At 48.3% G+C, this 23,361-nt stretch overlaps 4 protein-coding genes across 4 annotated transcripts, besides 12 other annotated features; 3 read left to right on the forward strand and 1 right to left on the reverse strand.

Moving 5' to 3' along the window:
* Positions 1-1,102: 1,102 nt before the first annotated feature.
* Positions 1,103-6,681, forward strand: PVX_099340 (hypothetical protein, conserved; the record flags this gene model as incomplete). Its single annotated transcript, XM_001614667.1, has 5 exons — positions 1,103-2,757; positions 2,915-3,491; positions 3,623-3,721; positions 3,817-6,027; positions 6,229-6,681. 5 exons carry the CDS (start codon positions 1,103-1,105, stop codon positions 6,679-6,681), a joined length of 4,995 nt encoding a protein of 1,664 aa, XP_001614717.1.
* Positions 5,518-5,541: a microsatellite.
* Positions 5,910-5,941: a microsatellite.
* Positions 6,247-6,267: a microsatellite.
* A 219-nt stretch (positions 6,682-6,900) lies between the features above and the next one.
* Positions 6,901-6,951: a microsatellite.
* Positions 6,952-11,783: 4,832 nt separating this feature from the next.
* Positions 11,784-11,827: a microsatellite.
* Positions 11,828-12,741: 914 nt separating this feature from the next.
* Positions 12,742-15,329, forward strand: PVX_099345 (DNA helicase, putative; the record flags this gene model as incomplete). The annotated part of the gene is made up of 1 exon (XM_001614668.1): positions 12,742-15,329. The coding sequence occupies one exon, from the start codon at positions 12,742-12,744 to the stop codon at positions 14,956-14,958; it is 2,217 nt and encodes a 738-aa protein (XP_001614718.1). The 3' UTR covers positions 14,959-15,329.
* Positions 13,747-13,778: a microsatellite.
* Positions 14,318-14,344: a microsatellite.
* Positions 15,330-17,233: 1,904 nt separating the features above from the next.
* Positions 17,234-19,319, forward strand: PVX_099350 (hypothetical protein; the record flags this gene model as incomplete). The annotated part of the gene is made up of 3 exons (XM_001614669.1): positions 17,234-18,804; positions 18,982-19,090; positions 19,236-19,319. The coding sequence occupies 3 exons, from the start codon at positions 17,234-17,236 to the stop codon at positions 19,317-19,319; spliced, it is 1,764 nt and encodes a 587-aa protein (XP_001614719.1).
* Positions 17,678-17,699: a microsatellite.
* Positions 18,896-18,917: a microsatellite.
* Positions 19,244-19,307: a microsatellite.
* A 286-nt stretch (positions 19,320-19,605) lies between the features above and the next one.
* Positions 19,606-19,625: a microsatellite.
* A 267-nt stretch (positions 19,626-19,892) lies between these two features.
* Positions 19,893-19,917: a microsatellite.
* Positions 19,918-19,921: 4 nt separating this feature from the next.
* On the reverse strand, positions 19,922-21,806 carry PVX_099355 (tRNA-dihydrouridine synthase A, putative; the record flags this gene model as incomplete). The annotated part of the gene is made up of 1 exon (XM_001614670.1): positions 19,922-21,806. Exon 1 carries the CDS (start codon positions 21,449-21,451, stop codon positions 19,922-19,924), a length of 1,530 nt encoding a protein of 509 aa, XP_001614720.1. The 5' UTR covers positions 21,452-21,806.
* Between the last annotated feature and the right edge of the window lie 1,555 nt (positions 21,807-23,361).

A 23,361-nucleotide genomic window follows, 5' to 3' on the forward strand; every position in this document is an offset into this window, starting at 1 on the left:
CCCAAATGGGGATGAAGCGAAACTGTAAATAAGTCAACTGTCCTAGGAGGATGCATATTTTTTTTTCCACTTTACGACTGTATGTTATGTTATGTTATAATAGGGCTGAAAGGTGATACTCGAGAAAGGAGAAGGGACCCATGTGGAGGCTCACAAGGGGGGGTATTATGCCCATCCAAAAAAGGTGTATGGCTACCCCTGCATGTTCAACTGTGTATGTTCCTCGTATAACATTTCAAATTGATTTTACCAAAAGGGGTAAAAAAAAAAAAAAAAAAAGAGGTCTCACTGTCCACCGCAAGTGCTATGACCCAACGAGCGGGGTAGTGTCTCCCACGGTGTAGCTCCTAGTCTCCCCATGCAACATGGTAAAAGAGGTGGTACGTCACAGTGTGCGCTATGTGGAGGTAGGGGAGTGACTTCACTTTTTAAATCACAGGTGTCTAGCACAAGGGGGGGAACGCGGCGTTGAAAGCTCGCGCAGGGTACACCCCCATGTGGGTTAACAAAGCGTTTGCCGTAACTGAGCTCCGTGTTCGTGAGAATGGGGTATTGGAGGGCCAGGGAGAATCAGCCCCACCGCGTGCGCGGGAAAATCACGTCAACGGTGGCGAACGGTAAAAGGTGAAGCGGCAATTTTGATGGGTAATTTTTGATGTGCCGTTTGTGGTGTGCCAAATTTACTGCTCCATTTTTACTGCGCCAATTTTGCTGCTTCATTTCCTGCGCGGCAGCTTCGCCGAGTCGTCGCGCGTGGCGGGGTGCCCCAGTGCGCGCAAATTATAAGAAGCGGGGAGCTGCGGAGTGGCGGAAGGAACATTGGAAGTGCCCTCCCCAGCCATCCATTTGTCTTTCCGCTAAAATGACAGCATGTGTATGGCCTACGTTGGAAAGCTCCTCGAGTTATTTACCTCCCCATGAAGTGCAATCCACCACGTTGTGTGGTATAGGTGGAGGGAAAAAAAAAAAAACACCATCTTAGCGTTCCCAGCCCGAGTGAACTCCCCCGGCCATGCTGCTTGGAGCGCTTTCCCTCCTGCTGCTCAGGGTGATCGCGGCGAGGAGTGAATATGGCTCCCGTCACGAGGAGGGACAGAAAAGGATGTCCCACTCGGATAGGGGAGTCGCGGCAGAAGCAACCGGAGGAGGCGAGGACATGCGGGCGGACAAAAACTACCAACACCTTGTAGAGACGTCGGGCAGGAACAACCGAGTGGTGTGCGTGCAAAAGGAATTTAACGATTTAATATACTACAAATATGATAACGAGTGCGACCCGCACAACACATTCAGCTTCTCCTTCAATTCGACATTCAAATTTGACGCTAATTATTATGCGCGGTACAAACAAAATAAAAAATCGTTCGTGGAGAGGAAGATCAGCCCCCAGGAGGCAGTGGGGTCCTGCATATATTGCCTCTTCCTTGACGAAATGAACTTCCTAAGTATCTATGGGCACACCTTTATATATGACAAATCTGAAGAGACGGACTATAAGGGGTATTACGAGAGAATGATAGACATGCATTACGCACCCGAAGGGAAAGGGGATTCCCTGGAGGTCACTTCCAACAGTGTGGATGCCCGGGATGGCTCCGCCCTCAGTTGGAGGTCCCACGGGGGGGACGTCCATTCGGGTAGCCCAGAAGACTCCAAAGGTCTACAGGAGTTTCCCCTTTTGGACAGCCGCGAAAACTCAATACTGGAAGGTTTCCTGCGCGATAACAGGATACACTACGCGTATGACGAGATAGGGGAGGGAGGAGAAGCTGATGGTGGGGAAGCTGGTGGTGGGAAAGCCGATGGTGGGAAAGCTGATGGCGGGAAAGCTGATGGCGGGGAAGCTGCCGGTGGGGAAGCTGGGGGGGAGAAAAGTGGGGCCAGCGACCTGGTCATGGGAGGCGCGTCGCTGAATAGCAAAATGGTAGACGACTTTTTTATGAATTTGGAAAAGGGCGATCTCGGCGAGGGGGGGGAGCTCAGCGATGGGGGAGAGCACAAGGGGGGAGAACACAAAGTGGGAGATCTTAGCAACGTGGGGGGAGAGCGCAACTTGGTGGGCCACCCCCCCCCGCACATCAAAGACATGCCAAACCTCACGTTCGATAAGCAAAAGTGCAGGCGGTTCCGAGAGGACATAAATAAAAAAAAAATCTGGAGCAACGTGCTCTTCGTGAACTCCTTCACCAACCTCAACATCCTGTCGCACATTGACAAGTACAAAGGCAGCTACGAAGAGTTAAAGTATTTTTCTTTCCACGAAAAGTACAAAAAAAGGAAATTAAATCATCTGATAAGGACGACCCTGGATTTGAATGACCACAACTATTTTGTTAATAATAATATTTTGATTCTGATTGCCAATGATGAAATAAAATTTTTAGAGCAGCTGACTTTCTGTGGAAGCACCTCCCAGGATGACCAGTGGTCTCTCCCCTACATCACAGACAAGAGTGTGCGTGTAGCATACGAGCGGATAAAGCGAAGGTATAAATTGGCCGACCATGGGGAGGATAACCGTGTCTTTCTCATCAAGGTGATGTACCACGAGGGAGAAATAAGTTTAATTCTGATGGACTACATCAGCGGGGTTGGAGACCCCATGAAGCTGTCAATTCCTTTTTTTTTCCTGGCGTCCCATGAATGCCTTTCTCAGTACACCCACTTTTTTATGAAGGACAACTTGATTGGCTGGATCAGCAAAAGCAAGCTGCTCTACATCACGGCCATGCGCAAGATTTTCGCCTACCTTCGCGAGTAATATGCAGAGGGGGGGTGTCCAGCAGTGCGGCGCGTCAAGCAAAGCGGCGCGCCTAGCAATGAGGCACACCCCACCCTACAGTGGCACCTCTTCCCCCTTTGCTGCTCATTTTTTTGCTTCTCCTTCATGGCGCCCCCTTACCCCTCTTCGCAGAAGCGCGAGCTACGCGAACAGGCCCTACGACGTCGTGACGGTGGAAAACAAAATCATCTCAAATGTGTACCTGCTGTATTTGAGCCACGACATTTTCAAGTACGTGCTCTTCGGGAGGTACAACCCCCTGAAGGACTGCTCCCTCCACAAAAACATCCCCTTCGAGGCAGCGCTCCTCAGCCACATCAGCACCTTCACCCAGGAGGAGTTAGCCAATCACGAAACGTATTTTAAGAAGATAACCGAAAAGGAAACCAACCATTTGGACGATCCCAAGAAGGGGAGTCGCATGGATGTATTCGATATCTTTGTCATCCCCTCAGCTAATTATGTAAAGTTCCAGCAAGTGCTGTCTCAGCTGTTCAAGGCTCTGTTCGACTGTGGGGGCAAACACATTTCTGCGTTGCTGAAGATCGCCACCGTGAGGTCTCACTACGATATGCTATACAATTTCAACTGCTATAACTACCAGCTGCACAGCTTCCTGGTGAACCTGCTGGACCTGTACCAGCACTACTACGAGCACGCCGAGCTGGACGCCTTGTTCAGGGAGAGCCAGCGGATTCTGCTCCGCCTGGTGGGTGGCTCGCTGCAGCCACGAAGTTTGCAGCAGTGTGGGAGAGCTTCTTCGTAAAGCAGTTCCCTGCACGTTCGCTCTCTGTCTTCTTATTCTTCCTCTTCTTCTTTACCGCCCCCCCCCCCCCCCAGGTGAAGCTGACGCTCGACGAAATGAACAACCTCATCCCGTTCAACGAGGACAAGCAGTTGGTCAAGTACCTCATCGTGATTCTTTACTTTGGGAACGACGTAAGGGAGAGGGTGTGGAGAGCGGCGCGCAGAGGGGCGCGCAGAGAGACCCGTTTCGCTAAGTCACCACCGCTAACTCACCGCTCCCCTGACAGATGTTTTGCCTGGACAAGGAGAACTCCATATACATCCAGCTGATTCACGAGCTGCGCCACCTGAACATACACCACGCGATTTTGGTGGCGTACCTGTCCGGAGACAAGGCGGGCACGCTCTGCTCGGAGGAGCGGGCCATTCAAGTGGCCCCCCACGAAGCAGGTGAAGAAGACCCCCCCAAGAGGGGCGTCGCCTACCTCACCTTTGAAGATCAAAACGAATATTTGAGGCCCCCTCCTACAAACAGAATCGACGTGGTGGACCCAATAGCTGCCTTCCTAAACCGGTTCGACAGCAGACACTTTGGGGACTTCCACGTGGCTATAAAATCGGAGAGGCATTACTCTCTTGGCATCTTCATAGTGTCCTACATGGCGTCAGTCATCTTCATCATCGGAGAGCTAAACAAAAAGCACAAGGTCATTTACGTCTACAGGATTTTCAAAAATTTGTACCTGCGGAATTACCCCCACAACATTACCAAGTATTACACCTTCTGGAACACCCGGCTGTACGCCTTTGCGCAGTACGAGCCGGAGTGCGTCCTGCTCTTCGATAGGTACAGCCTGTATGAGAGGTACTCGGAGGGGGGGAAGCACACCCCGGAGGGGAAGCAAACAGCGGATGGGAAGCAAACCGCGGATGGGAAGCACACCTCAGAAGAGAAGCAAATCTCTGATGGAAAGCAAATCTCTGATGGAAAGCACACCTCAGAGGAGAACCCCCCGCTGGGAGAGGCTGCCACCCCCTCGCCCGACGCGCTGAAAAACAACGAGGAGCTGGTGAACCACTTCTCCGCACAGCAAAACAGCTGCCTGTGCTACGAAAGCATGATCAACAAGTCGAAGGGGGAGTTCGTGGTGAGCGAGTACCTGCAGCTGCGCCACCGATTTATGAAGCAAATAAAGAAAAAAAAAAAAAAAAAAAAATTGTACCAACAGATGAAAAACTATAATTTCTTTAATGACCCCCTGGAAATATCCTACAAAACGAAGAACTTTCAAAATGAAAAGTTAGTAGATATCTGCAAAGACATGAAATTTGAGAGGAACCACCTCTGCATGTTTCACAAGTCCAGAATCATACTGACGTACCTCTACCTGTTGACCACCTCCCCAGATTACACATTCTACGTGATCAGTCCTTTGGTCTTTATCAAGCCAAAAAAATATTGCAACCAGTTTGACATCCCCCTGGTGCTGAATAATATACTAAAGAATAGGAGCTTCTTCAAAAAGAGCTCCAAGATTTGTATTAACTATGCCTTTGCTCATTTCATATCTTCGGGAGAAAAAACGAACAACTTCATCGTGACCGCCAAGATCAGTGGGACCATGGTGAACGTCAGCAAGAACAACTTGCTGCTACTCCTCCCGCTGAGAAAGAGGGTAGACATTTTAGATCACTCCACTAATAAAGAATATGACATAAAGGAGGAAATTCTAAATGAGTATTTCATTATTGGGAACCCCCACATCCCCATTAGTGTCATTTCGTACAGCTACCGGGACTACGACGAGGTCAAGCGCAGTGAGCACAGCACCATCGCCGGCGCCTTCATAAAAAGGCACGACCAGAATTTTGTCGTTTACCGTAGGGTGACCGGCGGGCGTGGCCATCACGGTAGGGATGGCAGGGATGGCAAACAGGGTACACATGGCACACATGGCACACATGGCACACACGGAACACATGGCGCACACGGCTCACATGGCAACCCCTGCGCGGAGAGCCACTCCTTCGAAATGAACGGCAAGCTCCTCTGCTTCTGCGACGCGTTGGGGAGCAGGCAAAAGGAAGAAGCCAGTAACTGCGTCTACCCCTTCTGCGAGCAAAACAAACGATTCTGCTACGTCAACGAACGGTGTATTGACGGCAGGTGCGTCTGCATCGACGGTTACTCAAGAAATCCAATGAGTTCTCTCTGCGAAAAGAACAACGAGTGCATCCTATCCGGTGAGTCAAACTGCAAAGAACCCGGGAAATGCGTCTTGGCTCAGAATAGATACGTGTGCCTCTGCCCCCACCCCTATGTGCGCGTTTTGAACAACTGCCTGCACCCGGTTAAGGGCATCAAAATCGGCCTGCGCATCTTCAACCATTTTCAAAATGACCTGTCCAACGACGAGGATGATGCGGCCAAGAAGGAAAAATTCTACACCAACGTGTTCGGCTCCATGTCCGAGTACCTCAAGGAGGTCATCAGAAGTGTAGGGCGGAGAGTGCAGCCTTCCCGAGGGGCGAAGCGTTGATGGGGGCGCCCCATTGGGGGGTCCCCATTGTGTGTACCGTAACATGCCTTCCTACTTTGCTTCCAATTTGCTTCCAATTTGCTTCCAATTTGCTTCCAATTTTCTACCCATTCGCTTCCAACGTTGCTTCCAACTTTCTACCCATTTACCCCCCCCCAGGTGGTCGACCCCGCGCTCACCACGCGCATACACGTGAAGCCCATACAGAAGCTGAAGAACGGAATCAAAGCGACCATCATAATTAACCAGCGAAGCAGCCCAGAGGAACCCACCCCCATCGACGTCTTTAACATTTTCCTCAACCAGTTGGGCGACTCCACCTCCGAGCTCAACAACGGCTTCTACGCCTACTTCGCTAGATTCACCTACATAGAGTACGTAAAGTCGTTTTCCAAGGACGAGGGCTCCTCCCCATTGTACGACCACCTCCTCAGATACGTCCCAACCTTCTTCGCAAACATGTTCGAGGTAGATGCCTTCAATGACATTTCCATCATCGCATGCATCAATTTTTTTGTTTTAGTCATCGTGACCTTTGCGCTGCTCTTTTACTTTTCCTACTTGTTTGTCAAAATGAGGTTTTTCCGAGATGTGCACCTCAAGGGGTTTTAGGTCACCCGGGGGGGGGTGGTTAAGGGGAGGTGGAATGGGCCTTCTACCAGTGAGCTTCCCCTAGCAGGGCAGTCAGCGAAGCGGCGGCCACCTTTCCCAGCCACCACTAACCCTTTTACCCGCGTAAGTTTTTTTTTTTTTCTTTGTTGCCACCCCGTTTTGGGGCAGACTTACGCGAAACCACCCTTTCGTGACGACACGCAAAATGGCTTCCTCACAAGTTGCACACAAGGGGAGGGGTAAACCGTTTGGAAGTCGCACCCTGGGTGAGCAGTATTTCCCCTCTGCGTGTTGCGCCACGATCGCTTTGGTAACTCTTTCCACTTTTGTCCCTACTGGTTGCATACCTCTACTGGGAGCTGCCAACGCAGAGATGTGCCACGCGAGGGAAGGAAAAAAAAAAAAAAAAAGATGACACGCACTTGGGGAAAAATTTATGTACTTCTTTGCCCACTCGTATGCCCGTGCCCCTCGGCGTGCATTCGCCCTGAGGGGTTAAAAAAAAAGGAAAAGAAAAAATCTCCCTTCGAGGGATGTAGCCATGATGTAATATTCTGCCGATCACGCGTAAGGCATTCAGCCCGCACGTGCGCAGTGTGCACCTTCGCTTTTACTGTATTTTACCGCGTTTCATTTTACTGTATTTTACCGCGTTTCATTTTGCTGTATTTTACCGCATTTCATTTTGCTGTATTTTACCGCATTTCATTTTACTGTATTTTACCGCGTTTCATTTTGCTGTATTTTACCGCATTTCATTTTGCTGTATTTTACCGCATTTCATTTTGCTGTATTTTGCCGCATTTCATTTTGCTGTATTTTGCCGCATTTCATTTTGCTGTATTTTGCCGCATTTCATTTTTTGTTTTTCCCCCCGGTGGCGCCACCCCTCTACTCCTCCACAGCGTCGAAGCTGCCCCCCCCGCTTGAGGACAAATCAAATCACCGAATTTTGGCCCCACGAAAAGGTGAATTCAAAATGCGTAAAAAAAATAAATTAAAAAAAAAAAAAGGCGCACAGGATGGGGTGGAGTAGGCATGTACAGTTATTAAAATTGATCTTGTAAATGTATTTTTAAAACTTCTTTTTCTTTTTAACTTTTCAGTTAGTGTTCTCATTTTTTACGTTTTCTTATCTGCCCGGATGTGTCACCGCGCGCACATCCTTCCCGAGTTTTACCCCTGAGAGTTATTTTTTTTTTAAACACGTTTTGATTCCGCAAAGGAGTTTCCTTTCGTTGCTCAGAATTGTCATGCGAGTTGTTTCGCTTGTTTGTTGTTTCGCCCGTTCGTTTCACCCATTTGTTCTTTCTTTCCTTTTTTATGTTCCCTCCACTTTGATGTTTCCCGCTCATTTTGCGTACATTCCGATGAGCGACTCACCCGTTTATTGCATGACCTGTTTGTTTCCCTGCGTCGCGCCTCAGTGCCCACGCGCAGCTGTGTTTTGCTCGGTCGGGCACATCCATTTTGTGGAACGCCTGCGGGAAATTTAGCGTTTCCCCCTTAACCGCCGCATCGTTACACCGTTACACCGTTGCACCCGCCGTTTGTTGCACTCGTTTATGCCACAGAGTTACGCAGTCGTAAAAATAGAGAGACCCACCCACTGAGAGCACCCACCGTGAGAAGCCACCGAGAGCTCCCCCCCGATAGAACCCCCGCGAGACAGTTTCCTTTTTTTTTTTTTTTTTTTTAACATTTTTGTTTATATCAAAGGATGTTGTTCTATTTTTCTTGAATTTTTTTTTTTTTTTTTTTTTGGAAAGGTGTATCATGGGCAGAGCAACCCCGCTTGTGAGTATCTACACAGATAGATAAACTCATGTTCACCTTTTAAAAAAGAAAAAAAAAAAAAAAAAAAAGAAAAAATGAATGTACAAATCCCGAACCTGCATGGGAAGAAATTCTCACCCTGAACCCAAGAAGTGCCTGATTGTTTGCTCATAAGTAACTGGTTAACTGCAATCATGAAAGAGGAAGAGGACAGAGAACGATAGCATATGGTTTGGCTCCTCGTCTTTTTGTTTTTTTTTTTTCATAGCAGTTAAACACGAACATGAGGTTGTATAATGGATTAGGGCGGAAGTTCCCCCCGAAAGGAAGCGCTCCTATTTGAAGCCCCTAATCTTTCTGTGTTTGGAAGGGAAAAAGGAAAATGCAGAAAAGTGGGAAAAGGGAGAGAAAAGTGGTTGGAGAGGTAACCTAAAAGAAGAAGGAAAAAGTGGAAGAGGGAATAGAAAGGAAAAAGGAGAAGAAGAAGAATGAAGGGATGAAGTATGATATATTTGTCTTTACTGACTTTCGTTTTTTTTTTTTTTTTTTTTCCTTTCCTTCCTCTTCCCTTTTGTGCTTCTTCTTATAGGGGATTTCTCCTTCCTTGCATCTTTGCCCTTTTCCACGTTTCTGCATTTTCCCTTTCCATCCAAAAAGAAACGGAAAGGTCCTTATACTTCAATCAGTCTACTCAACATTGCGCTGTTTTTATCTCTCAAGTCGGCCAGGAGATAACCGTTTTGTTTTTTCGTCCCCCTTTTGATTTGCTTGTTCAGGTAGGTTATTTTGTTTATATGTTTATTTGTTTATTTTTTTTTTTTTTCCTCCTCTTATGCTACACATATCAGTTGTGAGTGGACCCTCTTGGTGCCCCCCCTTGCCTGTAAAAGCGCGTAGGGAGGGAACACCATGCGGTTTCGTTAGCTGTTGCTATGTGTAGCATAAGAGGGGAAAAGAAAAAAAAATAAATAAACAAACAGATGAACAGAATAATCTACCTGAACAGATTTTTCAAAAGTGAGACGAGAAAACAAAACCACACGCGGAGAACAAACGCATAGTGGGAAGTCCAGTACGGTGCGTGTGTGTGCGTATGTATCTGTGTATATGCTGCTGCGTATGTGCTGCAGTGTATGGACGGACAACCTTGCCACCTCCCCCGAACGACTGCTCCCGGTGTGCGCTTTGTTCGAAGCAAGAAGGGGAAACCTCCGTCGAATCGAATTCGCGCAGTTGCTTTTCCCCTTAACGATGGCTGGAATCTATCTGCATCCTTTCCCAACGAGAGGTGTATGGCCATTTTTTAAATAGCTGTACCCCTCTCGGGGGGAAGGGATGTCCCATTTCATGGTGCAGTTAACTCTGCGTGAATACAATGACAGGTTGTTTCATTACAGACATGAAAAGGATAGAGAATGACCAAGGATGTGATGCAATTCTACTCGTAGAATTGTGATCAAAATTCGTTTTGCCTTCCAAATAAAAGAGCATTTCTAAAAGAAGCAAACTTATTGTAAACAGCTAGCAAGTTTGACGCACATGGCAGGGGCACTCCTACGTGTACATAAATATGCACACAGATAGGAGAGGGGGGAATATCCCTATGCAAGAAGCGACGATTAATAATTTCCATTCACGCAACGGAGCATGTGATTGAAATTTTAATTCGCCTCGCTCTTCATAGGGATATTTCTGCATTCGGGATTTTGTTACAACTGTACAATGACCCATGTGAAGGGATTCCCCCGCAGGTCTCATTTACAGCACGAAAAAAAAAAAGAAAAAAAAAAAAAAAAAAAAAAGGATACACGAACGGTGTGACACTGTGATGTGTGTGTGTTTTTTTTTTTTTTTTTTTTTCTTTTTTTTTTTTCTCCACGTGAAACGCATTTCGGATGTGGCTCTCCATCCCATTTGTCGATCCAAATGGTTGGAGACCCGTCCTGTTTTGCTTAACCCGATCGAGGGTCTGCAATGTTGGCAGCGTCACAGGGAAAGTTTCACTTGTGAACGCTTCCACATTGTAAGGTGGATTTTTTTTGTTTTTTTTTGTTTTTTTTTTTTTTGCGGTAAGAGGGGGGAGGGAAGGAGGAAAAGGACAGACGGGGGAAACGAGAAAGGGCGCAAAAAAGGGTTAGTGGAAGGTACAGAATGTTCGCTGTTCGAAGCAGTGACGAGCAAAGCGGCGATGCGTACAGTATCAACGGAACAGCGCCTTAACTATACACTGTTTCTGGGTTTCTCCCCGATTGTGTTTTTTTTTTTTTTTTTTTTTTTTTGCAGATAGTTTATACTCCAGGGTAAAACGCGCGAATGAAGATCGTATGCAACGATAAATAAAGAGGAAGATTAACCTAAGTTGCATCCGCCCTGTTGCCCTACTTCCTTCCATTGTGTCTTCCTCCATTTTTGCGTGTCCCTCCACTTTGTTTTGTTGCGTTGTTGCCCCCCCAGTTATGTGCCTTTTTCCTTGCACACACATGCTAGCCAATTCCATCTGACGCAAGCAAATTTTTTTTTTTTTTTTTTTTAACTTAACCATATGGCAATTTTTACCACTAATGAACAGTTGTGTTGTATGAAAAAGAAAAAAACGCTCCACTTCATCACAAAGGGGAAAGAAACGAAATGTACATTATCACCTCTTCTTTTCTCCCCCCCCTTATAAGTAAGCGGGAAAGGGTTTAACAATATACCCATGGTGGAGTACATCCGCACAGCTGTAAAAAAAAAAAAAAAAAAAAAAAAATTCTCAACTGCGCATCTTGCTCCTTTCCGTGTGGTCCCTTATGCTGCACGATAACGCTTCACGAAAAAAACGGGCAACAGTGATGACCCTTATGACCGCCAACATAGCCAGGATATGGTGTCTTTCTCGTCGCGCTTAAAAGGGCGGCCGCGACGCACTTGCGCAATCGCGTGGTGTGCATATGGAAGGGGCTACATTTTCGGTCGCCCCTCCGGACTCGCCACCCATCATGAGGTGACATGAAAAGGAACATCAACGGAAGGAAACCAAAATGAAAAAACAACATGGAAAAACAAAGTGGAAAAACAACATGGAAAAGCAAAATGGGAAAACAAAATGGAAAAGCAAAATGGCACGCCACACTGCATAGTGCATCCTGTGCCAAAAGGGCACCCCCAGTGGTGCACCCACTGGTGCCCCGGAGCACGGCAACGCCAATGACACAGGCAGGGAAAAAAGGGAGCTCCACTCTTCTCCGCAATTCTTTTTTGATTTTTCACACATTGGATTCGTACCACCCAACGGAGGGTTACACATGTGTTCTTTGAACTTGCAACTCCCTCCTCCATCGCCCCCCCTTTAGTGTGTGTTTAACAGTGGTGAGGGTACCTGTCAGTAGTGTGCATGTGCGCACGCACGCGTACGCAACGGGTTGCGGGCCTTTCCAATAGGGGGGGCATACTCACCCGTTTGTTATTGCGTGCTGAGCGTTCGTGGAAAAATATAAACGGGAAAAAGGGGGAAGCGAAAGAGGGCAAGAAAAGGGAAAAAAGAGGGGAAAAAAAGGGGAAAAAAAGGGAAAAAAAACGGCCAAAAAGTTGCCAAAAAAACGGTTAGAAGAGCTGCCAACAGAACGGCCAAAGTAGTCAACAAAAAAAACAACCCGAAGAAGAGGTTGGGAGAAACATTTCCCCTCCCACGACCATCCTCTGCATCTAAATTGCATTGATCCCCATTTCAGGCAACACTTTTGCAACTGGGAGAAGCCGTCTTCATCTTTGTTGCGCGTAGGGATCAGCTGGAAGAGGCGCGTACGAGAGGTACGCACACATGCACGCGCATTTGCGAGCGCGCAGCTTCGCTTATACGTGTACATACACGCGCGCGACTGCGTTTTGTTTTTTCCGCCCGGCCAAGTTTGATGGCTTACGCTAGTGGGCCGTTCGACTGGGGCACAACAATGCGGATTGGTTGAGCGGCCTTTTGTGGGAAAGGGGCTCGAGGCGGCAGAAGCGTTGCTTCGGCGAATGCTGGCGTGGAGCCTTCAGGCGCGGAGCATTTAGCCGCCGACCATTTAGCCGCTGATCATTTAGCCGCTGATCGTTCAGGCGCTGAACACATTGAGGATAATTATTTCTCGTTTAGGGGGCCTATACTGGCAGGGCGGCCGCAGTGCGTGCGTCGCGGGACGGAGGAGCCTAGAGGGCGCCCAGCGAAGCGCCACCGAAGAAGTCGCAAAAAAAATCGCCAAAAGAACCGCGAAAAACGCTTAACAAGCCGCTTATCACCCCACCCAGCACACCGCTCTGCACGAGATGGGCGAAGACGAGGGGAGCGGGCCCCCCCCGCGGGACCTGCTGAACCGGTACAAAAGCAAGTACCGCAAAATAGACATCGAGAAGGCGAAGGGCATCCTGCAGGAGCACTTTGGCATTACGGAGTTCAAGGAGAAGCAAGTGGAATGTCTAAACGCAATTAAAAATTTCAAACACGTCCTTAACATCATGCCAACAGGAGGAGGGAAATCCCTCATCTACCAAGTAACCCCGTTGCTAATAGAAGGCATCAGCATAGTCATCAGCCCCCTAATCTCCCTCATGTATGACCAAACAAAATCTCTGAAGAGAAAAAATATATCCGCAGAAACGATCAATAGTTCTCTTAATAAAAAAGAAAATGAAAAAGTTTTGAGTCTTCTTAAAAACTACAATAACTGCGACATTAAAGTTTTGTATGTAACCCCCGAGACAGCCACCAGTGAGTATTTTATGATCGTCTTGAAGGAGCTTTACCTGAATGTGAAGATCGCTTTGATATCCATTGACGAGGTGCATTGCATAAGCACCTGGGGGTGCGACTTTAGGAAGAGCTACCGGAATTTGAACAAAGTGCTAACGGCGTGTCCCTACGTGCGCGTTTACACCTGCACGGCCACCGCCACCAAGTGCGTGGAGCGGGACATCATTGTTAACTTGAACCTGGACGGCCACGCGCAGGCGAGGCCGCAGGGGGAGGGGCAGCAAGAGAAGCGGGGGAAGGGGCAGCGGGAGGAGCGAGTGAAGCGGGAGGAGCGGGAGGAGCGGGAGGAGCGGGAGGAGCGGGAGAAGCGAGAGAAGCGGGAGGAGCGGGAAGAGCGGGAGGAGCGAGAGAAGCGGGAGAAGCGGGAGAAGAAGGGACCGACTAGTGACCAGACGGACCGAGCGGACGGCCTGGCGAGCGACAATCCGATCGATATACCCAGCGATACCCAGAGTGACGCCCAGAGTGACGCACACAGCGACGCACAGAGCGGCCCCCAGAGTGGAGACGCCGAGGGGGGCACCGTCAACTCGCTGCGAATCGTGCGCACGTCGTTCAACAGACCCAACCTCAAGTACGTCATCGTGTACAGCGACCTCATCCACACGGAAAAAAAAAAAAGCATTTTCCACATCATCCAGGAGAAAAGAAATCTGGACAAAATAGGTATAATCTACTGCTTCAAACGGAACACCTGTGATGAGATTTCCAAGTACCTACGAGAGCAGGGGTTCCAGGCCCTCAGTTACCACGCCGGATTGACGAACAGCGCGAGGAAGAGAATACAAGAAAAGTGGGTCAACGGAAATGCAAAAATTCTAGTGGCGACCATAGCGTTTGGAATGGGAATTGACAGGAAGGATGTGTCCTTTATTATTCATTTCAATTTGCCCAAATCGATAGAAAATTATTACCAAGAGTCTGGGCGGTCTGGGCGGAATGGAAACGTGTCCTTCTGCTACCTTTATTACTCCAAGGAGGATGTGGAGAAACTCTCCTACATCATTCGAAGCAGCTACTCCAATTTGGACATGCAGGACATCACCATGCAGAAGAAGTACGAGAAGGAAATATACAACCTCGAGTGCGTGCATAACCTGTGCATGCAGGAGAAGTGCGTGCGGTCTCAGATCCTGGCGCACTTCGGCGAGCTCCCGCCCCCCAGGGGGGGGGGCGCCACTAGCAGTGTTGGCGGGGGTGGAAGCGTTAGCGGCGGTGGTAGCGCTCCTGGCAGTGTTAGCGGCGGTGGAAACAGCACCTGCGACGACGACTACTGCTGCTCGTACTGCTCCGACGTGAAGGGCTCGAGGCACAAAATCGAGCGGGTCATTAAAATGTACGAGGAGGCGCACTGGAAGATTCAGTCCAACTACAACCGAACGGGCGGCAGCCACGTGAACTCCTTCACCACCGTCCTCCCGAAGAAGAAGCATCAGCTGAGTGACGACTCAGGCTCGGACAAGGACCCTGGGCTAGACCAGTATAAACTGACGAACAAGAGGATTAAGGGGTTTGTTCCCTTCCAGAGTGCTTCATCTATCATTTCGAAGGACATTCGAGACAAGGGCATCATCGAAGTTATGAAGGAGCTGGAGAGAAGGGAGGAGCTCATGGAGAACAAGCTGGAGGAGCGGACCCCCAAGATCGGCAAAATGACGCATTCCATTTCGCACTTCACCAGCGTGAAAAAGAAGCCCGTGTTTTCCTCCTTCAAGGTCCCCCGCAAGTTGTGAGCGGGGGTGGAGGCGTACGCACAGGCGTATGGACAGTCACCTCTACAGCCATCTGCATAGCCAACTGCACAGCCATCTCTACATCCGCCTGCACACCCATCTCTACACGCAAATTGCACCCCTACCCGCGCGCATGGGTGGCCCCCCGAGAAAATTCCCGCAACACTTTTTGGGCACCGCCATGGCCTGCCCCCCCGTCGGAAGTGTTCACAAACCTGTGTGGTCACTCATATGTGCATGTGCGAGTGCGCCCCCCCTACAGGGTCCTTCTGTAGAAGTTTTCCGCCCCAGCGGTAAAACTGGCGAACAAGAAATATGTACATGTTAAGGGTGTACTCTAAAAATACGCCCGCAAATCATTTGTTTTAGTGAAAAAAAAAAAAAAAAAAAATAATTTCCGCCGCACGGTCATCTCACCGCCTGCACAAGAACGTCACGCCCTTTGGCGCTGCATCATTTGCCCCTTCATTTTTGTGTACGTGTGTCCGTTCCCCCTTTGCGTGAAGAAGGGGGGGATGGGAGAGGGTCACGCGAATGACCAAGTAGGTGCAGATGAACCACGTCCGCATCCTGTACATGTAACGATAATACATGAAAGTGAAGGTGCCCATGCGTCGGTAACCCCACCGACTGGTATCATCACGCAGGCGCCAACGTGCGCGCACGTTTATTTTTTTCCTTCAAAACAGCCATCGAACTGCGCGTCTGTTGAGATAAACTTCAAAACGAATCGCCCACGGAGGGCGCCCTGGAGGAGCAATGCGTTCGCCGTTATGCGGTGAGGAAGCGAAGCGGCGAGGTGGTAAAGCGGCGAAGTGGTAGGGTGTACACGCGCCTTGCCTTTTCGACGTGGCCCAAATCTCCCTGAACTGTTCATAATTTTTGTCTACCCCTCGACGCTGCTCGCACACGATTGGGGCATGTGGCAAGCCCACCATCCGGCGAGAGCTGCATTTGCAAAAAGGATAGGCAGGCCGAGGGGGCCGCCAGCGGGCGTTCCTGCGAAGTGGAACACACATGGGAAGATCGGCAGATTGGCAGGTTGGCAGATCAGCACATTGGCACATTGGCACATTGGCAGATTAGCCAATTCGCAAAATGGCAATTTTTTAAATGCGCAAATTGGCAAATTAATTCCCCATCGCTAGTTAAAAAAAAAAAAAAATTCGCTTCACGTCCGACCAGCCGCCTACGCGTGTAATTTTTTCGAGACATTTTATCCGCTTTCCCGCCCGAGCGAAGAGGAGCGAAATGGTGAATTGGCAACCGGTGTTAAGACAAGAATTTTGCAAATTAAAAATTCGAAGCGTTAATTTTGTTCTGTGGGGAAAATATAAAAAGAAGGGCCCCCATCACCGCTGTTTTTCTCCCCACTCGGTAGGACATATTTTAAAAAAAAAAAAAAAAAAATGTTGGTGTGCACTCCAAACCGTTGTTCTGGTTGGCGCGCCCGCCGTTGTGGTCAAAAGGGGCAGAACAGGAGAAACGGATGGGGGAGACTTCGAGGGCATTTCGCCAGTCAACTTTTCGCGCCAGTCGCGTAACAGCCACGTTTGCAACAGCTTTGGCAACAACTATTTTTTTGACCCCTTAGCGTTTAACATTATCATATTCATATATTACTTTAATTTTACTTTTCATTTTCATTTTAATTTCAATTTTCCTTTTTTTTTTTTTTTTAACCGTCCAAATGGCGCGTGGCTGCCCGGCGAGCAATTTTTAAAATTCCCCTGCGCGCTGCCCACGTTCTACATTTGCGAAGTTTTCTCCGTTGCGCCGCATAGCCGCTTAACTGCCCAACCGCTTAACCGCTCAACCGCCCAACCGCTTAACCGCTCAACCGCCCAACCGCTTAACCGCTCAACCGCCCAACCGCTTAACCGCTCAACCGCCCAACCGCTTTGTTGTAAATTTTTACAGTACGGTTATTTCCCTTTATCTGTCTGACCGTGTGCACTCTCCCAACCAACTGCGCCTCTCTCCTCAGATTGGTAAAAATATTGGCCAACCCTCTGCTGGAGTGAATTTTCCTGTCTTTAAGTGTTTTTAAGTCTCTCTTAAATTTGTTCCCTTTAGCGCACCACTGGGGGGGCACGGCGAGTTTGCCGCAACTTGGGGAACACCTCTCTCCCTGCAGTGAGAGCAGTGCGAGGGTGTACGGGAGAAAAGGGAGAAGCGGTTGCTGGTTAAGTTGTTAAGAGAGCCGCTAGCTAGCTAGCTAATCGGATAAGCGGCTGATCGGCTGACTTGCTAACCGGCTAACCTGCTAGACGAGATGTTTGCCTTCCGCTGGGGAAAGAAAGACGAGTCGGAAAAGGAGACCCTGGGAAGCTACAAACTCCAGGGGACCAAAAAGGAGCCCATCATTAAGTGGAAGAGCAAAGGGCAGGTTGAAAAAAATGCCAACAAAAAGAAAAAAAACGCCATCAAGAAGAAAAAAAACGTCATCAAATTTAAGGCCCCGGGACGCCCGAAAAATAAGAAAAAGAAGAACTCCTTTTTTAGCTTCGCGAGATTCAACTTTTTCGGAAGGTCTAAAAGGAAGAGGACCCCCAGGGCGGCACAAAGGAGCCCCCAGGACGAGGCGCCCCCGCAGCGGAAGGAGGTGAAGGGGCTCATCAAGAGGTTCGAGGTGTCGAAGGGGAAGGTGAAGCAAACCACGAAAGGGGCAGCAAAAGGGGTGGCAAACGAAACCGCGAAGGGGGTGGCAAAAGGAGTAGCCAACGAAAACGCGAAGGAGGCAGCGAAAGGAACAACCGAAGAGGGGAAAGCTAATGTGGGCAAAGCCAAAGCGCCCACACAAACGAGCGCCGCAAAGGCTGACCCCCAAAGGAGCGACGCTCACGCAGAGCCAATCGAAAATGAAGAGCTGTTTGAGGTCCTAACGGAGGAGGAGAGAAAATCCATCGAGGTGGTTTCCCTGATAGACGGGTCTTCCAATGGCGACAGCTCCGAGGCAGACAGGGATGGAAACGACGACTCGGTCGAGAAGGACGTCCCCGTAAAGATGAAGTCCGCCTATTCAGTTAAGAAGCAAAAGAGTGGCCTATACCCAACCCATGATAAAGGCATGTTAGTGCAAAAATCGAGCCGTTTGGAGGGGACCCCCCTAGTAGACAAGGAAAAAAGCCCCCCCCAAAAAAACAAACAGGATGAGAAGGACCTCGTGATTACCCCCAACTCAGGTGCAGACCCCGGGAAGGAAATGCAAACAAAAAAATCGATCCTAAAAAATATCCTAAAAATGCCCCTCTCTTATGCGTCTAGAAGTTTCAAAAGGGGCGTTTCGGAGACGGAGCAATCGGCCAAATTGGGGAAAGCGGAAAAAGCAGCGGTGAAGGACACTACCCATTCGATTCACCTCCAAAGCGACCTCGATAAGGGGGATGTCTCCCCCCGCGAAGAGGTCGACGCCAAGTCGGAAGACACCAACTACAGCGGCAAAATGAACTTCAATAAATTTATCCCCAATTTTAACCTAACCAGTAAAAAAAATGCCACCCTGAGATTGAACAAGAAGAAAGTCGCTCCCATGATTAGCAGTAAGCTCAAAATGAATAAAAAGAACAGCCACATTGGAAGCAGCTTTGACCAAGCGGATGATCTGAATGCTGCCAAACTGGAGGAATCAACTCTCACGCGACAGGACATACGAGCGAAGAAGAATCATCTCATAGGACGCGCTAAACTGATGGAGAAGAACCTACACAGGAGTATACATGCGACACAGGAAGATGGGGCCAAGAACATCCATCGTAAAATGACAAACGACTTTACCGAAGGGGGGGGGATTCCCTTCGACCTGCACCCGCCCCTTCTGCTCACCGAAAATTCCTTCGACATATGGTACGTCCCCCGCATGTTATTACGTCAATGGGGGTGATTTGATTCTGTTTTGGAGGCTGGACCTGATAGGATGGGCATCGCCACCACTACCGCCACCACTACCCCTGTGCACGCCTTTTCCGTGGCACCCCCCTCAAAAAAACGGAAAAACATCCTTCTGCCCTCCCCTCACTGCAGCCCAATATCCCCTATCGAGGACATCATAGAGGTCATCAATTCCATTTGCAACAACAACAAAGAGGAGGCAGTTGCGAAGCTGAAAATGTGCAAAGAGAACAACGAGAAGGTGAGGATGGTCGTAATCATCGCCGCAGACACAACGATCTGTTTTTGCTGCTCATCTCCATGGGGACTTCTCAACGGTACCCACACAGATGAGAGCAAACCGACCGTTACACATATACCCCTTCGCCGCTTCCCCCCTTGCGCAGTGTTCCAGCGTGCTGAAGATAACCCTGGATAAGCTAAACGGGCCGGAGGATTCCGTGCTCTCCAATTTGACCAAGAATATGTAAGGCGTGTTGGGGGAAAGCTAACCGCTGATTGGCTAACCGCTGATTAGCTAGCCGCTGATTGGCTAACCGCTGATTGGCTAACCGCTGATTGGCTAACCGCTGATTAGCTAACCGCTGATTAGCTAACCGCTTGCACCAAACGGTTGATGCTCCCCCCTATTGCACGCCTCTCCAAACAAATGGGAAATATTCCCCCCTACTCTGCAGGTCCTTACAACGGGATTACTTGCTCGAAGTGAATGAAGTTATGAGGGCAGTTAGTGAAGATTAAGGGTTGGAGCGAACACGGTGTAATATGAACGTCAAATTGGGGCGAACACGGCACAGTACGCACCTCAAATTGGGGCGCACTTGAGAAGGCGTACTGCCCCTGCCAGGCGGGGCTCCGCCGGGTCCACAAATGGGACAGAACGGGTCAACGGAAAAAAAAAAAAAAAAAAAAAAGGAGGAGGAGGAGAAGCCAAACCAAGCTGATATGAGCCGCACTAAGCTACGCCACCCCAGAAGTGCTCTAACATTTCAGTCAGCACAAATTACAGACGCGCCGCCCTCCCGTGGGCGCCTAACTGGGCCTGCTACTCCCGCGCGTGCTCCCCGCTCGCCTAATAATTTTTGATGTACTCCTGCTGCAACTTGTAGTCGGCCAGGGGGAGGTCCAGGCAGCCGGGGGCCACGGCGTCCACGTCCACCATGGCCTTCTCCAAAATGCCTGAACACGGCAAGGTGGAGGCATAATTCCTGATGTACATATCCAGTTTGTTCCTAAAAATTCGATGGCCAGGCATTCCCTTAAGGATGCCCAACACTGGCTTTAACAATTCAAACGCACTTGATAAGCTGCACAAGCTGGAGTTTTCCTCCAAATAGGATTTGTATGCGTCTAGCACGGTCCTTCTGCTGAACGCCGTGTGTGGGGGCTTCTCATTATAAACCAGCTGATCCGTTTGGGACAAAACGGTGGTGTTTTCCATGCATGCTCGGCCGAGCATAACCCCATGGAGGGGATTCACCTGATAGTTCTTCACTTGCACATACGTTTTTTCGCTATCAACATTGCCTTTCTTGGGGAGGTAGCCATTTAGCAAAGCCACAGCTTCCTCCACCGTTTTGACCCCCCCATTTAGGGTAAATTTCAAATGGGGATATAACTGACAGAGGCTATACACTTTGGGGTACTCCAATGGGGGTACGGACCTATTCTGCTTGGGGTCCAATCCCTTTAGCCAGGCCTTTCTTGCGTGTACAATAAAATGAGAGCATCCTACTGAGGAAATACATTCAACAAAGGATCTCAAAAAGGGGAAAGAGTCACAATCATCAACTCCCGTTCTAATTTTTACAGACACAGGGATGTGAACTTTTCTTTTAATTTCGTACACTATATTTCGTACATGCTCGGGTTTTTTCATCAGGTATGCTCCAAACGCTCCCTTGTTAGCTACCTTGGTACTTGGGCATCCTACATTCAAATTTATTTCATCGTAACCCGCTTGTTCCACTAGCACAGCTGCTTCCGCGAGGGACGTGGCATCAGATCCACCCAGCTGACAAACGATTGGGTGCTCATTGGAGTTAAAACCTAAGTGCTCTTCTAAATTGTTCAAATTGTACAACAACGTGTTGTCTACAATCATTTCAGTCCACACTTGGGCCCTTCTTGTGATGGTCCTTACTAATGCGCGGAAGTGTCTATTGGTGACATTTATCATTGGGGCAACTTGTATAAAAGGAATATTTTCATATTTTTTTTTTTTTTCAAAAATTTCGCTAACACAGGAGGATATATCTTCTAATTTGAACTCTTGGTCACCGCACAGGTGAATGCCCTCCTCCACCTTCATTTCTGTTGCTACTGACATGTTGGTGATAGTTCTCCTGTTTTGTTTTAATACCTTCTGGTGACGCCGAATGGACTTCTTGCTAAAGGAGTAGACGTTCCTCTTAGCTTTTCCACCATGCCATAATTTTTCCTTCCCACGTTTATGTAAATTCGCCCTGTTGTGGTCACCATCTAGGTAGTATGCCCCAACGAGAGGATGCCTCTTTTGCGTGTTCAGCTTTGGCTGCCCATGGTTGGGGGGGCGCGCGAGGTATAGGCAAGCGGTGAGGCCTCTCAGGGGCGCAACTCGCATTTAGCGTTCAGCGGGGGGCGGTGGCGGCGACCCGGGCGTCAAAGGAACGAAAAAAGTAAGCAAACAAATGGGAAGAGGGCAGCCGGATGGGTGCCGAGTAGGCGACCAGGTAGGCAACCAGATAGGCGATCAAACTGGCCGCAAATATGGCAACAAAAAAGGTAACAAATGAGGCAACCATATTGGCAACCAGATAGGCGATCAAACTGGCCGCTAATATGGCAACCAACTGGGCAAAAGCAAGCGGGCAGAAAGTGCCATTTCGCGCAAATCACCTGCTCTTCATTTTTGCTTCAAACATTTCGTCAATTTTTTTTTTTTTTTTTTCTATTTTGGCTAGTTCAGAATATTTACGAAAAAAATATGAACAAGAAAAAAAAAAAAAAAAAAAAAAAAAAAAATAGCTATTTTAAGCTACATGGTAAAATGTTCCTCCGGGGGAATAAAAGGAGACTGTTTTGAACGGCCACTATGTTTTTTTTCTTTTCCATTTAATGGAGTAGATTCTACTCAAAGGGGAGATATGCATTATTTTTCTTTCGTATGAACTTAAGGTGCGTAAAAGGTTTCCTTTTTTTTTATTCAATGTGACAAACATATCGGTTGCGCCATTTTGTGGGTGCCCCTTTTCCTCGTTTGTATGTCACCTCATTATGGCATTCGAACCATCGTTGTAGAAGCTACATTTTGAGGTGAGCGTGCAGGTTAAGAGGTGGAGTCCCCGTCCGCCTACACCGAATAATTCATGTAATAAACCCTCACAGTACATACATGTAGGGATATGCGTGTGCATATTTGTTAATCTTCTCCGTTGCGGGTTTTCCCCTTTTGGTTACCCGTTGAATGAGCCTTAATAGGGACATATTTGCACACTGCCTCAGAATTGTGCTGCGTTCGGCACAAACTTCTTGAGCGCGCATATGCTACTGCTCATCATTGGGATGTGCCTTTTGCAAGGAGGAAAATTCGTTCCTGGAACTAATGCATGTGAGTACGTTTGGGGGGTATGAGTCAACTTGTTGAGCGCTTCAATGGGAGGACCCCTTCCGCGGGCATTCATACCTCCTCAACCGCGTAGCTAAGCTGTGCGTATTAATCTGACCCCATTAGGGGGAGTGGTCCAATTGGGCGAAAAACAAAAGGCATAACGGTGTGTGAAGCGCTCGATGGGGCAACTTCCAACGATGAGCCAAAAAGGAACAACAAATTGGGTTATACTAAATGAGTATACATAAACGAACGAAGCACGCATTGGTGCTCCCCAAAGTTTTACAACCCGTATAAATTATTTACACAATAAACGTTCTCTTGACGTATAAAATTTCTGTACCTTTTGTAAACCAACCTGTCAAGCACAACACAGTGTGTTATGTCGCTACGACGATCACTCATGCATTTGGCATGGGCCAGAATTGTTCTTGGGGTGGCATTTGAACATAACACGTGCGCGCAAGAAATGTAAAACCAACGCTTTAAAATGTTCCCACGGCGTGGTTATCATTTGTGCATATGGCAGCTTTTAAAAGGCAAAGTGTTACGTGTCAACTGTTAAGTATTAAGTTTATTCTTTTTTTTTTTTTTTTTTTTTATTCATTGAATCTACCTGCGTGCGGTGTGCCTATGCACCACCTCAAATAAGTGCAATCTGCGGCAAATGCGAGCGATGTGACGACGCGAAACATTCTTTTTTATACCTTTATTTTAAGATGAAACTCATTTCACGCTAAAGAGGTATGCTTCACATGATGTGAACTGAATAAGCATAACAGTTGGCACATTTTTTAAGCTGTTCCTCACCAAGATCTTTTTTTTTGCCAATTCGAAAAAGAGAAAAAAAAGGAAAGAAAAAAAAAAAAAAAAAAAGTACATTGCATTCTTCGATCCTTCGATCTGTTTTTTTTTTTTTTTTT

This window comes from Plasmodium vivax, chromosome 7 (genome assembly GCF_000002415.2).
Source record: "Plasmodium vivax chromosome 7, whole genome shotgun sequence".
Lineage (NCBI taxonomy): Eukaryota > Apicomplexa > Aconoidasida > Haemosporida > Plasmodiidae > Plasmodium > Plasmodium vivax.